Source organism: Emericellopsis cladophorae, assembly GCF_022114955.1.
Source record: "Emericellopsis cladophorae strain MUM 19.33 chromosome Unknown NODE_15_length_399893_cov_118_242817, whole genome shotgun sequence".
Classification (NCBI taxonomy): Eukaryota; Fungi; Ascomycota; class Sordariomycetes; order Hypocreales; family Bionectriaceae; genus Emericellopsis; species Emericellopsis cladophorae.
The window spans coordinates 336,262-352,244 of NW_026250940.1; the positions used below are offsets into that span (position 1 = coordinate 336,262).

General features: G+C 53.9%; 7 protein-coding genes across 7 annotated transcripts; 5 read left to right on the top strand and 2 right to left on the bottom strand.

The window, feature by feature from the left end:
* Positions 1 to 154: 154 nt before the first annotated feature.
* J7T54_002455 (uncharacterized protein) lies at positions 155 to 987 on the top strand (the record flags this gene model as incomplete). Its single annotated transcript, XM_051505637.1, has 3 exons — positions 155 to 299; positions 352 to 632; positions 691 to 987. The coding sequence occupies 3 exons, from the start codon at positions 155 to 157 to the stop codon at positions 985 to 987; spliced, it is 723 nt and encodes a 240-aa protein (XP_051363074.1).
* Positions 988 to 1,866: 879 nt separating this feature from the next.
* On the top strand, positions 1,867 to 3,060 carry J7T54_002456 (Short-chain dehydrogenase/reductase family 16C member-like protein; the record flags this gene model as incomplete). The annotated part of the gene is made up of 2 exons (XM_051505638.1): positions 1,867 to 2,260; positions 2,333 to 3,060. The coding sequence occupies 2 exons, from the start codon at positions 1,867 to 1,869 to the stop codon at positions 3,058 to 3,060; spliced, it is 1,122 nt and encodes a 373-aa protein (XP_051363075.1).
* A 78-nt stretch (positions 3,061 to 3,138) lies between these two features.
* J7T54_002457 (uncharacterized protein) lies at positions 3,139 to 4,839 on the bottom strand (the record flags this gene model as incomplete). The annotated part of the gene is made up of 1 exon (XM_051505639.1): positions 3,139 to 4,839. The coding sequence occupies one exon, from the start codon at positions 4,837 to 4,839 to the stop codon at positions 3,139 to 3,141; it is 1,701 nt and encodes a 566-aa protein (XP_051363076.1).
* A 3,301-nt stretch (positions 4,840 to 8,140) lies between these two features.
* Positions 8,141 to 9,037, top strand: J7T54_002458 (uncharacterized protein; the record flags this gene model as incomplete). The annotated part of the gene is made up of 1 exon (XM_051505640.1): positions 8,141 to 9,037. One exon carries the CDS (start codon positions 8,141 to 8,143, stop codon positions 9,035 to 9,037), a length of 897 nt encoding a protein of 298 aa, XP_051363077.1.
* A 141-nt stretch (positions 9,038 to 9,178) lies between these two features.
* Positions 9,179 to 10,570, top strand: J7T54_002459 (uncharacterized protein; the record flags this gene model as incomplete). The annotated part of the gene is made up of 1 exon (XM_051505641.1): positions 9,179 to 10,570. One exon carries the CDS (start codon positions 9,179 to 9,181, stop codon positions 10,568 to 10,570), a length of 1,392 nt encoding a protein of 463 aa, XP_051363078.1.
* A 709-nt stretch (positions 10,571 to 11,279) lies between these two features.
* J7T54_002460 (DNA replication complex GINS protein SLD5) lies at positions 11,280 to 13,137 on the bottom strand (the record flags this gene model as incomplete). The annotated part of the gene is made up of 4 exons (XM_051505642.1): positions 11,280 to 11,820; positions 11,887 to 12,064; positions 12,445 to 12,554; positions 12,605 to 13,137. The coding sequence occupies 4 exons, from the start codon at positions 13,135 to 13,137 to the stop codon at positions 11,280 to 11,282; spliced, it is 1,362 nt and encodes a 453-aa protein (XP_051363079.1).
* Positions 13,138 to 13,536: 399 nt separating this feature from the next.
* J7T54_002461 (Peptidyl-prolyl cis-trans isomerase-like protein) lies at positions 13,537 to 15,514 on the top strand (the record flags this gene model as incomplete). Its single annotated transcript, XM_051505643.1, has 3 exons — positions 13,537 to 13,609; positions 13,659 to 15,322; positions 15,377 to 15,514. 3 exons carry the CDS (start codon positions 13,537 to 13,539, stop codon positions 15,512 to 15,514), a joined length of 1,875 nt encoding a protein of 624 aa, XP_051363080.1.
* Positions 15,515 to 15,983: the final 469 nt, after the last annotated feature.

Genomic DNA, 15,983 nt, shown 5'->3' on the forward strand with positions numbered 1-15,983 from the left:
TCATGCCCCCAGGCGACATGTTAATCTATATCCCTGCCGGTCGCTTTTCAAACCAGGTTCCTGGTGGCCCAAGGATTAATTGACTGCGGTCTTTCTCGAGTGAACATGACACGCGGTAGCCCTTTGTCGCTCTGCAAACCCACGAGCCAGCAGCATGCGTTCCCTCATCCGGCTATTGGGCGCGACGGCGCTATTCATTGCAAAGACTCGGGCAGACGAGAGCATAGTGCATGACGGGCAGTTGGCGACACCAGGACTGGTCATTGTCAACGCACCACAGCCCAATACGCCTTTAGGAGGTGGTAATGGTTTCCGCGCGCCATGAATGAGTGCCTCACTAAAATGTTACAGACACCCTGCACATCTCCCTCGACGTCACCGCCAACGGCCATCTCCCCCTCAGTCTCGAAGACGACAGCCCTACGCGCATTCACAACATATCTATCTTCTTGTCCAGCTACTCCCTCGGCAACAACTTCACCGTGACCAATGGCACGCGGGGTCGAGACGAGGCCAGCCTCGGCAACATTCTAGAGCAGGAGCCTGCGAGCACGGTGAAGCACGTCAACTGGGTTTGGCCAGACTGCCTTGTCGGCGATGTTGGTAGCGACGATAATCGCGGGAATTACAACGTGCGTGAGCCGCTGATGACATGCGCAACTCTTGAGCCTGGCTGACCACATGGACCAGATCTCCATCCGCCAGTACTTTCGACTCAACGACGAGGACCACTATACAATCTACGACTTGCCGGTCGCCGTGACCAACAGTATTCCCGCAGATGATGATCGTCCATCGTGCGAGTCGCTGTTGAACGAGCTGTTGTCGCCAGAGGAGATTGATGCGGAGGAGGCGAACAAGGTCGGTTTCTTCTTGGACCCAGACAGCGACATTGAGCTCGATTATGAGGAGCTCGAAGACGAGAGTTCGGTGCTGCCGCGCAGTTGGGTCATGTTCGGCGCGGTCTTCGTTCTCGCTATTGCGTAGTCAGACCACCGTCGTACTTGTCGTACAAAGGGAACATCGTGGGGTCTTGGCTGTTCCAGAATTCTCCTTCACGGGTATCGGATCCAAGACGAGGCAGACAACACGTGGCTGACAGCTCGATGCAAGTTCCTGCGGAAAGCGGTGAGATTTGTTGGTTCGGAACTTCGGTTCATCGTTTCCAGGCCAAAAAGTGGCAGAAAGCTTCTCGGGGCCGTCGCCCAAATAGGTATTCAAATCGGCTCCACAGCTCGATCTGCGTCAATGCAACACGCATCCGTTCAAGGTTCACGTGTCTTTTGCCCCAGTTCATGACTATCAAGAGCGAACGCAGGAGAAGGTGGTTGTTGACCACAATGATCAGTGAGGTTCCTGGTTCTTCGTTGTGACCAGTCGACAGCTGCGCGACCTGGTCAACCCTCGGCTCCACTCAATAGGAGGCACTCGGTGATCACTCGCATTACTCATGCTGTGCGGCAGAGGTACAAGCACATAGTTGTTGCGGCAGACACACCACGGCGGGGCACGAGCAGCATGCCAATCTGGCAGAAAGTCTAATACGTTCATACTAGCCCATGATCTTGTCTGTCGCCAATTCCCCGCAAAGGGGCTTTTGACAGCTACGGGCCTCGGCCCCGTTCCATCGGCACTTACTGTCCATTGCAGACAAGAACTCGGCGGGTGAGCTTAATTAAGACCATGTACGGAGTACCAAGGAGCACGCATATCGATATTCTGCACATGACTCCGCCTTAGGGTGACAAAGCCTGGGAATCGCATAACAAGGACGTCCAGTCTTAGTGTCGATTCAGTCCATTCATCCTCGCTCTCTTCACATCCAGCCGCCTAGTTACGTAGTGATACCTCGACGTCGACGTCAATATGCCATTTCATCAGGGTCTTCTCCCTCGCGAGGGATTCTGCATGGACGTAGTCTTGCGTCTCATCCGCCAGACCGCGCTGAATCCATCGCTGCTGCTGCCCCTCGTCCTGCTCGCGCGGTACACCAAGCAGGGCCAGGACCTCTCCATCCTCCATCCCGACGCCAACAAGCGACTGCACACGCTCACCTACCTAGCCCTAGCGCGCTTTGTCAGCAACTGGTTCTCGGACAAGGTGCGCAACAACTGGGTGGACGACAAGTACGACTGGTCCAAGGAGATCGTCGTCGTGACGGGTGGCGCAGGCGGCATCGGTGGTGAGATTGTCAAGTTGTTCGAGGAAAAGGGCGTGACGGTTGTTGTCCTTGATGTGCAGCCCATGAGCTTCTCGCATGGTGAGTCCGGGGCCCCCAGCCATGGATACTCATTTAGCACGGTGCCAGCGCGGAAAGACTGACACAGAACAGGCTCCTGCGTTCATCACTTTAACTGTGATCTTCGCTCCCCTCAGGCCGTCAATGCCACCGCCGACCAGATCCGCGCCCAGATCGGCCACCCTACCGTTGTCATCAACAATGCCGGCGTCGCACGCGGCAAGACCGTCCTCGAGGCCGATCCGGCGGATATCCGTTTCACGTTCGACGTGAACACATTCGCCCCCTTCTGGACGGCCCAGGCATTCCTCCCCCACATGGTCGAGGGGAACCACGGCATGATCGTGACGGTCTCCTCGTACGCATCCTGGCTGACGATTTCCAACATGGTCGACTACGGAGCCAGCAAAGCAGCCTCTCTCGCCTTCCACGAGGGCATCACGGCTGAGATCGCCACCAAGTACAAGGCCAACAAGGTGCGGACGGTCGTGGTGCACCCCGGCCACACGCGGACGCCGCTGTTCCAAGGCTATGACCAGAAGACCGGCTTCCTCATGCCGGAGCAATTTCCTGAATCCATCGCGCAAGCCGTCGTCGAGAAGGTCCTCTCTGGGACGAGCGGGAGCGTCATCCTGCCCGAGACGGGTGGCTTGCTGCCTGGTCTGAGGGGATTCCCGGACTGGTATCAGCTGCGTGTGCGTGCCAAGGCGCAGTACATGGACAAGTGGAAGGGCAGGCAGGTCATCTCCGATGTGAACGCAACGTATGACAAGGAGGATGCCAGCGAGAGTACGGTCCTCGTATCCGAGGAGAAGCAGTAAGCGCTGTCAATGTGTGGACTTTTCCAGCGTATTTGTGTATGTTTGATGAACCTCCTTTTTAATGCAAACCAGGTTGAATCAAAAGATGATTGCCGTGATGTTGCCCTGTGCGTCCTCCCCTACCACACATCGCTCGTCCCCGGCGATGTACCCTTTGCCGAGCAGTTGGTCCCACCACTCGTCTGGAAACTGCACCTCGTCTTGCGTGATGCCCTCTCCATTGGGGTCACAACCGTTTCCCTCGCTCGTGACTCCGTTGATCCGCAGCTTTGGGCGGACATGCACCGAGAGCGTCTCGAGCATGAAGCAGTGCCGTGCGGTGATTCTAACACCAGCCTTCCTATCAAATACTTCCGCCACCGTGAGGTAGGGAAAGTCGTCATGGCGCCAACAGGCGCTGTGTCCCGGCCATTCGTCGCCCATCATGTCTCTGCTGGTATCTTGTTGCATCGAGAGGTCCCTCCGACAGAATGTGAACCCCTCCCCATTCTCGACGCCACACTCTGCCAGCCATTTGGGTCCAATGCCTGTCAGCGGGATGCCCGTCACACGGACAGAATGCAGCCTAGGCGGTATGGGGCTGGCGTGAGGCCCCGTGCACCAGCGATGATCCTCCTCGTGGAAGAACACAGAGCCGGTCGTGGCACCGGTGTGCGGATCGCGGGTGACGTTGTCGATCTCGAGGCTCCGGAGTCGTGGCGTCTGAGACTGTCGGACTCCCCAAACCGACAGGTCGCTGTTGACTAGCCTGTGGACAACAATCGGTCCTCCGGTGTCGGATTTCCCTCTGTTTCCGGGGTCGAGAGAGGGACGATAAGGCGACGGTGAGGAAATATCCCACATGACTAGTCGCTCGAGGGGGTCGTCCTCCGCGTACGGCGATCGGTTGGGTTGCCAGATGTACACGACGTAGTGCGTGCTGTTGTGCGCTGAGAAGAACCGGTCGTGATCTGTTAGCGGTAGACCAAGGTAGTGAATCTTCCATTCTGATCGGAAAGTGACTCTCCAGAAAGACAACGATGGAGGTGCATCTTTGACGTGCAGGCCGCCGTCCCACTGGTCCGTTCTCGCAACGTCGAATGCGGTCGCAAAGTGGCGGTGCGCGCTCGTCCTCTCGTTCAGTGCGTGAAAGGCGTCTTCCTCGCACCACTCGACAATCAGAACCCCATCTTTGAGTCTCAGTCTTCGCAAGGCTCTGCCGGTCCGCGAAAAGGGCACCTCGACTTGCTCATTGGTGTGCAGATCTCTCACCTGTAGCCCCAGTCCATCCGGGGCCGGGTACACAAGCAGGCCACTCTCTGCGTCAAACGTCCAGAAGGGATCAGGATACTGTAAGACAGAAGTTCGCTCGTCGAGCATAAGATGGCGGTTCCAAGGATGGACAGCCACGCAGCCGGAAGTATCCGTCTCAATATCCAATGCCCGCCATGGCGTGGCGGTCGCCAAATGCCAGTATCTCCGTGCGAGAGTCGCAAAGACCTTTGCCCAATCGACGTTGGCTGAAGATGACGACGGCGTGTTGATGCGGCGCGCCTCCAGGGAGAGGGGGAAATGCTGCTTAATGAGGCTGACGCAGAGGTCGGAGCGGGTGAGGACCGCGTGGCTTTGGCGGTTCAGACGGCGGAGAGCCAGTGTCGACACGGGCGACAGGTAGCCGAGGACCTCGATGAAAAGCTCATAGGGGAGGTCGAGGAGAGATGTCGCCGCTTTCGGAGGCACGTCTTGTGGGATGGAGACGATGGACTTTGTCGCGCGGACTGGCGAAGGAGCATCCCCCATTACGACGGTTACCCGCGATGCGTTTGGAATGTAATGCGAACGACACAATATGATGGCCGAGATGTAGTCCACTTGTATGCGCTCCCCACGGGTAGGTCTCAACTACTGCAGTCATGTGTGACGCTTGTCCACGATCAGAGCTCAACTTCTGGTGAGTCGATCAAATTACGGGATTGAGTGCCCCCCACAAGAGAATCAACGCGGGCTGGGAGCCGGACACGGAAGGAGAGCTCATTGAGAGAGAGTTGCTGTCGCTGTGATTCAATGGCCTGGGACGAGGTTAGAGTTGGAAGGACACACGTGCGACGGTAAAATGTGTTTCTTGGTGTTAAAACGTGCGAGGTATATATTTGCAAATTTGAAGGTTACACGTCAACCAACAGCGCCAGTAGTTGAATGGTTACAATATTTGCCTTCCACTTCTGAGTGATCAGCAAAGGGTCCGTGTTCGATTCACGGCTGGCGCAAGTCTTTTGTTTTTGCGCTTCGCTGCATCGTCGCATTGGCACGCCTACTTTGTCTTTTTCTTCCAATTAGGTTGTCTGTGTGTTCTTTTTTTCTTCATGTTCAAGTGTTCTGTAGAAAGTCCGATTCGTGTTCTGAGTGTCGGAGTCCCCCATGAATTGCAGTCGCCAATACCGCAATGCGACTCGTTGCGCTCTCGAGGGCATGATAGCTGCTCGGTGTGAAGCGTGTCAGAAAGCAGGAAACTTGACGCTAGGTGAGTCGAATGCAATCATTGTGCTCCCAAGACTTGGATAATATGGAAGTTGTGGTGAGGATGCAAGGCAGCAACTGGAGAACTAAGCTGCGCAATGTCGTTCAGCATTGTGGCACCATTGTGAAAACACGACGCCTCTTATTCATAGTAAGCACCTTGCACACACAAGCCCGATCCAGTTCGAACATGGAATATTTTAAATATGCGAATATGAAATCTACTCGCAGCTTGTTTCTAACAATGTATTCAGCTTTCTAGCCGATGCCTAAAAGTACTTCGGGATCTCTGCACACGATCCAGGGTGACCCAAAGTATCCGAACAGGAGTAACAGGCCGTAGACGGGAGAATTTGTCATAATGAAGTCGGTTGAGTCCCAAATTGTCTCTTGAATTCAATAAATGATGTCTTGCCACCCATGCGATCTCCTGCCAGCGCGAGGTTGAAGCAACTGCTGATTGTATACTTGCGGTAGGACAGTGTCACGGCCAGACACTATGGCTGGAAACCCAAGCATCCTGAGCCCTGCCTGTAACGCTACTTACAATGAAATTATTTGTCCACCCTGCAGTAAAATCGCTCCGCTCGTCGGATCGATCGTGTTCGTAGGCAAATTATGGCGGATGGTCCGCGTCGGTGTGGGAAGATCTTCATAATCGGCTCTTCCATGGGCCCTGGTCAACGCGATAGTTAGATCGACAAACCCAAGTCTTTTCGAAACTATACGAGCTCACGCATCTCAAAGCCATGGGGCTTCCGTTGTACTTATTATTGTCCGCGACCTTGAAGTCTGTTCGGGAACACATGCGGAACTTGTCGGCCAGCGCGCCTTTGTGCAGATGATCACAAGAAGGGAAACGGCATGTGCACCAGCATTCAATCACGAACATGAGGAGAATTTCATATGCTCAACAAATATGAAATATACAAGCATATGGCATCAAAAGTTATCTCGCGGCCCTAGTGTTGTTTATCGTCGAGTGGCAGCCACCTTCGGCGGAGGCGCTCACGAAACGCGCAGCTGAACAGTCCGCGAACTCGATAGAACCTAACGGAATAGAGCCTGGAAGAGACTCGCACGGGTAGAGACTGGTTTCATTGCGATTGAGAGAAAATTATCCGATGCCGCAGTCTGTTGCTGGTGGCCTTGAAGCCGAAGGTAATCCAGTGTTGCTCCTGTCTGCAACGCAGCAGACTCCCATGTACCAGCGAATGACATACACGTGAAGTACGCATGAGTTCATGCATATTATACATCAAGTTTCTAGATTCGTATCGTTGAATGTAAACAGATTGCCTCATTCAAGATGATAGGCTGTCTGTTCTCACCTGTTGCGCAAGGTAACCAGTGGCAAGCTTGACAACCAACCCCCTTCAACCCAGCCACTCAAAACGCTACGGAACATCACGGTACACTCTTTAGACGATTTGGTAGTTCAAACCCCCTGAGACCCTGACGAACAGTTGATCTGCTGGGCATTCACTGAGGCACTGTGCCTTCCGTTACCCTGGCGACCTCGATATCCTTCTCCTGTTATTCACGTGCAGCTATCGAGGCCATCAAGACGCGGTTGTCGTTGCAGCGGCAAAACACGCTAAGACATCAGACTATAAGAGCAAACAAGTCCTTGGCCCATCCTTCCGCCCTCTTTCCTCCTTCCCTGCTGTTGTTGTTCTTCTTCTTCTTCATACCACACAACCACTCCCACGAACAGCTTCTTGCCTCCACAACCCTACTCATTGTGCCTTCAGGCAACTTCTTTGAGAACATTGCAATTCTATTCAACACGTGTGCTCGTTCATCATCGAGTTCATACCACACGCAACGCTCCCCTAGAGCGGTGCCGATCATCGACCTTGGGTCAACACACCGCGTCCGGCTCACCATACATCGCGCCCTCTATCAGCAAATCATCATCACGATACATTATCATCGCAACTGTAAGTTTCTCTTCTCATTCTCTTCGTTGCCGAACGCGTGAAGTGGAAATTGCGTGCACAACAGAGCACTGCCTCCCAGCCAACGTCAACTCCTGGCGGCCCGCCACTCAGATCCCATCTCAGCCTCATCTCCATCTAGAAAGAAAGAATATACCTGAAAACAAGAGCAACGTTTCTCCAAGCTGTTTCGTGTCTTCTTATTCAAGATTGAGTGTGTGGCTGGTTTCTGCTCCTGGCGAACCGCGCCCTCCGCCGCACCTTCGGCTTCCATAACCCATCCATCACAACAGGACGTCACACACAGAGTTACAGGCATCTCAACCCATCTCTTCGAATTCGCTTTCCCAAGCTTTCCGCACAACCAGCCAAACTCGCTCCTATAATATATCGAGCCAGAGCCAAAGCAAATGTCACTTCCGTCAGCAATGTTCATCAAAATTGCTAACTGCTCAGTGATTGCACAGACCACGGACTAGGTCCTGACTACCGAATACCTGACGTCCACTTAACCTCTATCGTCATCGAGGTTCAAGAGACAACAAGTACCTTTCAACAGGTTGCGATATCCGTCCAGTCTCAACGGTTCATATTCTAACCGCTACTAGTTTGCGTGGCGTTGCTGTATGCAACCCCTGTTAGCCATGCCCAATCTGTCTCGAAACAGCCTCGATCATTTCGTCTCGCGCACCAAGGCCAAGATTGTCAGTGCCAAGGGCAAGATCATCAACAGCCGCGACCAGCACCTCAAGAAGACGTCAGAGTTGCTCTCGCAATTTGGCTTCCCCCCCGTCGGAGCAAAATTGACCAAGATACACCCTTCTCTCATCGTGTATCGAAATGCCGGCTTCCAAGACCACGAAGAGGCCGAGGGGCGCCAGATGCATCTTCCCCTTGAGACCGCAATCCATATCCAGGTCGGTGAGAATTTCTCAGTTGTCAAGGAGATGCAATTCCGTTCGTCCTCTCATCTTGTGGCGAGCCTGGAACATGCCAAGGCCGCCAACAACCACATCAAGCACTTCGCCGAAGAGGTTCTCACCCGCGATGACCCCCGAGCTCTTCAACGAAGAGCTGAGAACGGAGCTGTCAAAATTCATCAACTCCTCCTTGTAGCAAGGACCAAGTGCTACGGCAACTATGAGCAGCGTTGTTGCCAATACTCCTTCCACAGCGCGCAACTCATCGACACCACAATAAGGAGCTTGATTGTCAATATTGACCGCTCCATGGCCGAATTCTACACCGGCATCGACAACTACTTCGAATGGGAGCCCACAGCATGCACGGAGTCGGAAGACTACAAGCCGACCCTGTATGATCCTGCAACGACCGAGGTTGCGCCAGTGATCTGTGTCCCCAACAATGACGAGGATTGCGGTTACGAGATCCTCATCGACGTTCGAGATTGGCGCCAGAACCATTACCGCATCATTGAAAGCGAACTGACAACACCACTCACAGCCTACGCTGCACCAGACCTGGAACTTGTCATCAGAGACGCTATCCAGGATGCTCTCGAGGAACAGGACTTCCGCTAGAATCAAGAGTCCTGCCACAACGGCGCCCAGCAGAATTCTCACGCTTCTAATGCACGAGTAACGTACCAAATCCGCAACAAATTCGACCCTGTCCTTACCACTCACTGGGGTGAATTCCCTGCAAGAGTGGCCTGCTCCTCGATGGGGACATTCGCGGAGTCATTGGCCGACCTCATGAAGCCTCTGCGAGACAACCAAGACGAAGGCATTCGAAAGACTGACGACCTTGTCATCACGATCGCTCAGCTTCGAAGTGAGAATTGGATCATCGACAACTCGCTTCGAATCACTATCGACAACCACACAACACTCAAGCTTCAGAAGGTCGACGCAATCCTCAGGCGTCTCCCAAATGCCATTGAGGATGAGTTGACGGGTCACGGTACACAATGCCATGTCACTGTTTCCAAGCGTGGGCACCTACTGATGGACCGCGAAATCGCGGCTGGTGAGGTTGAATCCTCGCTTGGCATGAACTTCTCTGATAATTTGCATCTCAAGTACCGTGTTTTGCAAGCGCGTTTGGAAAATAGAATTCGACGAGAGTTCAGCATGGTACTCCTCGACACTGTCGGTATTGGAGAGCCAAGACCTTTCGACTCGTTCATTGTCCAGGCCCAAACTCAGCCGGCGATGTTGCCACTCACCCCCAACGCACGCAGCATCCTCGAAGCCATGGATGCTCAGATGGAAGCCTGGATGCGTATGAACGGTGGCCCGTCTGAAGACGCAGATATTGATGTATACGGTCATCTGGAGGAAGAGTTCTCCTACCTGAGCTCGGTCATTGACGAGAGAACCAACTCGACCCATGCGGCCAACACCCACGAGGTCAACGACAACCAAGAGGTCGAAGACAACCAGGGTCCCGACGGGGACAGCACGACAACTTTTTTCCTCACCATTAATACTACTGGCACTGTTGTACACCACCAGACCAGTGATACAAGCACTGCATCAACTGTCAACCTTGCCTGGAACGGTGGGGATCACCAAAATACTGTACCTCCTTGTGGTATGGAGAAGCCATTGATTGTTCGCTACTGCACCGACCTGGAGATAGTTCAGCCCACTCCAACCCGATCAGCAGAGGCTGTTCTGAATCACAGAGACCCAGAACCCGCCAACTCTGCCCGCCGCGGTGCCACACAACCGGTTTCTCCAGCCAACTCTTTGAACGACGAGAGTTTCTTCCCTGACTCTGCGACAGAAGGCCAGAGGCACCAGACAAGCTCGGCTGGAGCATCGTCTTTCAACTCACCCGCTTGGGTTGCCGTTGTCAACTATGTTTTGGGCAGGGACTCTGCTGAGCAAGGGTCTGAGCCTCGACCCCTGCCGGAGCTACCTGTGCCAGCACGTACATTCGCGTTCGTTGCGCGCAACATCTTGGACTTGATGCCACCACGTCAACCGCAGCCAGCAGTTGCTCAAGAGCCTGGAACTCGTCTGTCCTGGGCTCAGCGCATCGGACTCCGCCCAGCACCCACGCCTCGAGGCCTTTTACCTGCACCGCAGATCACACGAGGAGGCTAGGGAATCTTCGGTGGACGCCGATCAGGGGCGAACAGAGACGAGTAACCAACGAGATTGTAACCACACAGGCTTCGGGAGATGACAGATTGACCATTCCTCCCAACCCTGATGTACGCAATGCAAAGACATTAACGAAACGAAAAATACCGGTGTATGACAGAGATGATGGAGATATTTTGACATATTGCGAGCTGATCAGCTCAGGGACTACGGAATTGGATGGACATTTTGGATGTGGTGGAGGCGCGACTGTTATATCGATACCCCCTTTTTCCTTTTTTTGTGCGCGGCGCAATCTGCAAACACACTTACCCACTTGAGCGCGCACGACACAGTTGATCCTGCTGCAGCTGTCTGATGGATTACGAGACGGGTGATTCCTCGCGGGATGATCAGGCACCAGATGGTTGGATGAGAGAAATGGTCATAGGCGTATGACGTTCTGGCGCCCAAGAGAAAGGGACACTTTGCCAGATGGTACATCAATACACACTACTGTCATGGCATCTTCATTTCGTTCCCGCACCGTGACACTGTGACTGTATGCCACAACACTAAAATCGGTATGCGCTTCCTAGGCTGGCAAGCCTCGTATGCAACGAAAGGGTCGCCCGGTTCCTATCCAAACTTGGTACAAGGTTTGCATTTGCTCATAATTCATGGGTATCATCTATCCATCCATCCATCTTCCTCTACAGGCGTGAGCGCGCTACACCAACTCCGCCTCGCCCTTGTTGACCATGTCTCTCGCGCTCTCCCACCTCATGATCAAGACGTCCCCCTCGGCCGCGTTCAGCGAGTTGTCCCGATCGCTCCCCCGGCCAGAGACCTCCTTGTCGGTCAGCATCCTCACAAAGACAGCCGTGTCGAGATCCGGCGCGTCAATCATGCTGACGCCGCCCGCCGTGTCGTTGAGGTTCTGCAGCTGCGGCGGGAACGCGTTGAGGAACGAGGAGAGGTAGTGGTTGTGCAGCAGGGCCTGGTGGCGGGTCGCGTACGCGAGCTCCGTCGGCGCCAGCCGCGCGCGCAGCTCACTGCTCGAGAGGTAATGCAGGGTGTGCCTGTCAATCTTGGCGATGCGGGCGCGCAGGTAGCTGCGGACGAGGAACTTGTAGCGCTCGAGCTCGGTCTGGATGACGATGAGGGCAAAGTTGGTGGTGGGATCCATGTCCCCCGTCATGTCTTCTACTTTTTCAATCTGGGCCTTTATGCGATTGTTGACACGCTCAAAGACGCCATCGGATGGCCAGCTGCGAGTCGTCTGTTAGCAGAGCTGTTCTCTTCTGCATTTTGCCGTGCACGGGAAAAATACGTACGCCAGCAGCTCAGGAGCTGAGCGCTCGGCAACCCAGAGACGCGTCAGGATTTGAAGGTCGGTTGTCTCGCGGGGGATGCCGCTTGTCGAAGGGTCGACAGAGCGCAGAATATCATCAATATCCATGGTGTCGCATTGGCGTAAGTTTTGGTTTGAGTCTGCTTCCCGATGGGCGAGATCTGGGCTGGTTGTGTGAGTCTGTGATTTGGAGGATGAGAGATGAGCTGTGAGGTCGCGCCTCATCGAAGAGACGCTGGTTTGGGGGATGCTCCACCACGATGAGATGGAACATGGGCTACATCAGCCTGTCTCCGGATAGCCACAGTCGATAAAAACAAGTTCACTCGAGAAAGGAATATGTTGGATGCAATGTATTTTTATGTTGATTAGTCTACTTCTAAGGTTTCTCTAATCTGGCTCATTGCTCTTAGTTTCTTACCCTGTTATTTCTCTGCTAACCACTCGCCGCCCCTTACACTGAAGGTTCTGGCAAATCATTGCATCTTCTTCAGCGGTTTGTGCGCTTCCACACGTGCTCCTTCGTATCCGTTGACCTTACCATACACCCACTTGAGCATCATGCTGGAGACTGTCGACAAGAAGGCCGCGAACGTGAAGAGAAGCACTCTCTGCGTCGTGTTGAGCAACCCGAAGATGGGATACGGATACCTGACGTCGGTGAGCACAAATCACGGCTGGAAGCCCGACAAAACACATACCACCCATTGTGACTGAAGCATAGCTCAATCCAGTACCAGTAACCAAGAGCCAAGCCAGTACTCATCGCCATCATGCCATGGGCAGGAATCGTCCAAGGCGGACTCAACAGCACCAGGTCCAACGTCAAGAACACCGAAGGGGCGAGGTGGAATCCCATGTCTGTGAGCACTGGCAGGCGCATATTGTCAACGAAGAGTAGCTCTGGGTTGATGAGGTGGAGTCCCCAGTAGAGTAGTGAGATGACCACTTCAAGTGGGGTAGCGACAATGGAGATGATGTTCTTCGCTGTGAAAAACACGGGCGCCAGGGTCAGGTCGGCCAGTATGCCAAAGCTAAAGGACAGCAGGGCAGCCGAGAGGCCCAGGATGGTGAGGAATTGAAAGTGCCATCCGTACGCCAGGTCGAATGGTGTCTCCCAGACCGTCAGAAAGTTGAAGTTGTAACTGAAAGACGCAACACCCAGGACATGGAGTAATAAGGAGAAGGTCCGTGAGGGCGACCTCAGCTTTTGGAGAGGATGCTGTTGGGCCATGGCGTGCACTGCGCGGAGGCTCACAGATAAGAAGCGTATACAGACTGCGATGAAGGGAAAGTAGAGAGACAAAGCGTACTGCCCTTAATCTATGATCACATTGTTATATTTCGTACGTATTCTGGATCCCATTTGAGCGAACATGAAGCTATCATTGGCCAATTGCGCCATGGAGTCGAGGCGGATGCAACGTCATGGTCGTGAAGTCGGAGCCGGAGCGCTGAAATGGCCCGTCAGGCACCATCAGAAGTCAGGGACAGGGACACGCCACAGTTGAGGGTGAGCTTGCGCCACACAGTAGCGAAGGGGTGTGGCTGGTGTGGGCCGTTTAGACGGTATCGAATTGTAATTAATTCACAGCAGCGCGCGACGAGGTTATGCACCATCCAGCACCTCACAATGGCGGACACAACTCCTGAAGAGGACAAACCCTCAACGAAGCGCAATCATGACGAGTTCACCGAACAAGATGGTAACTATGACCCAATGCAAGGCCTCAGTGACCAGGACTGACTATGTAGATTCCTCCTCGGATGATGATATGGGCCCGCAACTACCCTCAGCGGCAGCTCCCAAGAAGAAACGTCGCGTACTTCGACACGAGAAACTATACGTCGCCGCGTTGCCAAAGTCCCAGCGCTACTCTCGCTCCCTCATGCACAAGGACCAGATCCTCTTCACAAACTGGACCCCGTCGACCGAATTCCTCATAACCTCCTCGATAGACGGCGTTGTCAAGTTCTGGAAGAAGATTGCGCAAGGCATTGAATTTGTCAAAGAGTTCAAGGCGCACAATGGCGAGATTAAGGGTGTCAGCGTCAGCCAGGACGGACGAAACTTTGCAACAGCTGGCGCCGACGAGACGGTCAAGATCTTTGATGTTGTCACCTTTGATCTTCTTTCCATGATTGAATTGGGTTATATGCCCGGCTGTGTGGCTTGGGTGCACCAGAAGGGAGCGTCTCTTCCGCTCTTGGCCGTATCGGAGACGACCAAACCGCTCATACACGTATACGATGGACGAGGCGAGAGAGAAGAACCTATACACACCGTCAAGGGCCTGCACCGGAAGCCAGTGCATCTCATGACCTACAACAACAGCTTCGATTGCGTGGTGTCGGCTGATGAGGGTGGCATGATCGAGTACTGGCGACCGAGCGGTTCCTACGAGAAACCTGACAATGTCTTCGAGTACAAAAGTTCCACCAACCTCTTCGAATTCAAGAAAGCCAAGGCAGTGCCTTCTTGCCTGGCAGTGTCGCCTGACGGACGGCTGCTCGCGACCTTCTCATTGCCTGATCGGAAACTACGAATATTTGACTTCGCCTCTGCGAAACTGCACCGAACCTACGATGAATCGCTCCAAGCCGTGGAGGAGCTGCAACAAGTTGGGTCCGCTACGCACAAGCTTGACCACATTGAGTTTGGGCGCCGCATGGCACAGGAGAAGGAGGTTGAATCGCAAACGCTGCGCAACAAGTCGAATGTGATATTCGACGAGTCCGGCAACTTCATACTCTACGCATCCATGGTGGGCATCAAGGTTCTCAACATATACACCAACCACGTCCTCAAGGTCTACGGCAAAGACGAGAACTTTCGTGCTGTCAATCTCGCTGTATACCAGGGCCAACCTCAGAAGAAGGGGTTCACTACAGTCGAGATGGGCGCATCTGCGAATCCCCTCTTGCAAGAGTCAGAGTCGCGCGATCCCATCCTGATCGCGACAGGCGCTGGCAAGGTGCGCTTCTACATGTTCACAAACGAGGAGGACTTTTCCAAATCGACACGCGACATCCAAAATGAGCGGCCGACCATGTTGGGCGGGAAGAAGGAGCAGCAGGCGCGCAAAGCCGAGACGGGCAGTGCAGCGATCATCCACACCACATATGGCGATATCCATTTGCGACTGTTCCCTGACGCAGCACCCAAGACAGTCGAAAACTTTGTAACGCACTCTAAAAAGGGGTACTACAACAATACAATCTTCCATCGGGTGATCCGGAAGTTTATGATCCAGTGCGGCGATCCTCTAGGTGATGGCACAGGTGGTGAAAGCATCTGGGGCTCGCACTTTGAGGATGAGTTTAGCAGCCTGAAGCACGACAAGCCTTACACGGTGAGCATGGCGAACGCTGGGCCGAACACCAACGGGAGCCAATTTTTCATCACGACGGAGAAGACTGTAAGTACAATAGGAACAATCGCACTCGGCATAAGCGAAACTAACGGGCGACAGCCCTGGCTAGACAGCAAACACACAATCTTCGGGCGCGCTACGCAGGGTCTTGATGTCATTCACAAGATCGAAAACGCGCGGACGTACAAGGACAAGCCAGAGGAGGACATCAAGATTCTCAACATTGACATTTCATAGCACAGCGAGCGTGTGAGTGCTCTGCGTTGCCAACGCCATGTGGTTGTCCATGCAGCGAGCTCCCGCGAGAATACTCCGTGAGCACGAAGATTCACAAGGATCGGCTGTCGCGGCTATTTAGAACACACCAAGCAACAAAGGTGTCTCAGTGATCTCCATGCTCAGCACAGTGCTTTCGCATTCAATACTCGATGCGACCCGCTTGCCGGCGCAGCGCGGTGGAGGATTCCAAGGGCGTTTCTTCGGGCAAACTGCCCCTGGGTCGCAGGCTCGGCCGCTCGATGCCAAATTGATGGATAATTATATCGCGCGAACGTGGAGAACCACTTTGCGTCACGTCGCATTGGCCCAGATCAGCGCGATTAGGTACTGTACGTATGCGCTAGCTCGACGCCTTGCACACGAAGCCATCACGTTCAGCGCCGCCGGCTTCACAACATGTGAAAACGTCGGATCAAGCCGTCAAACC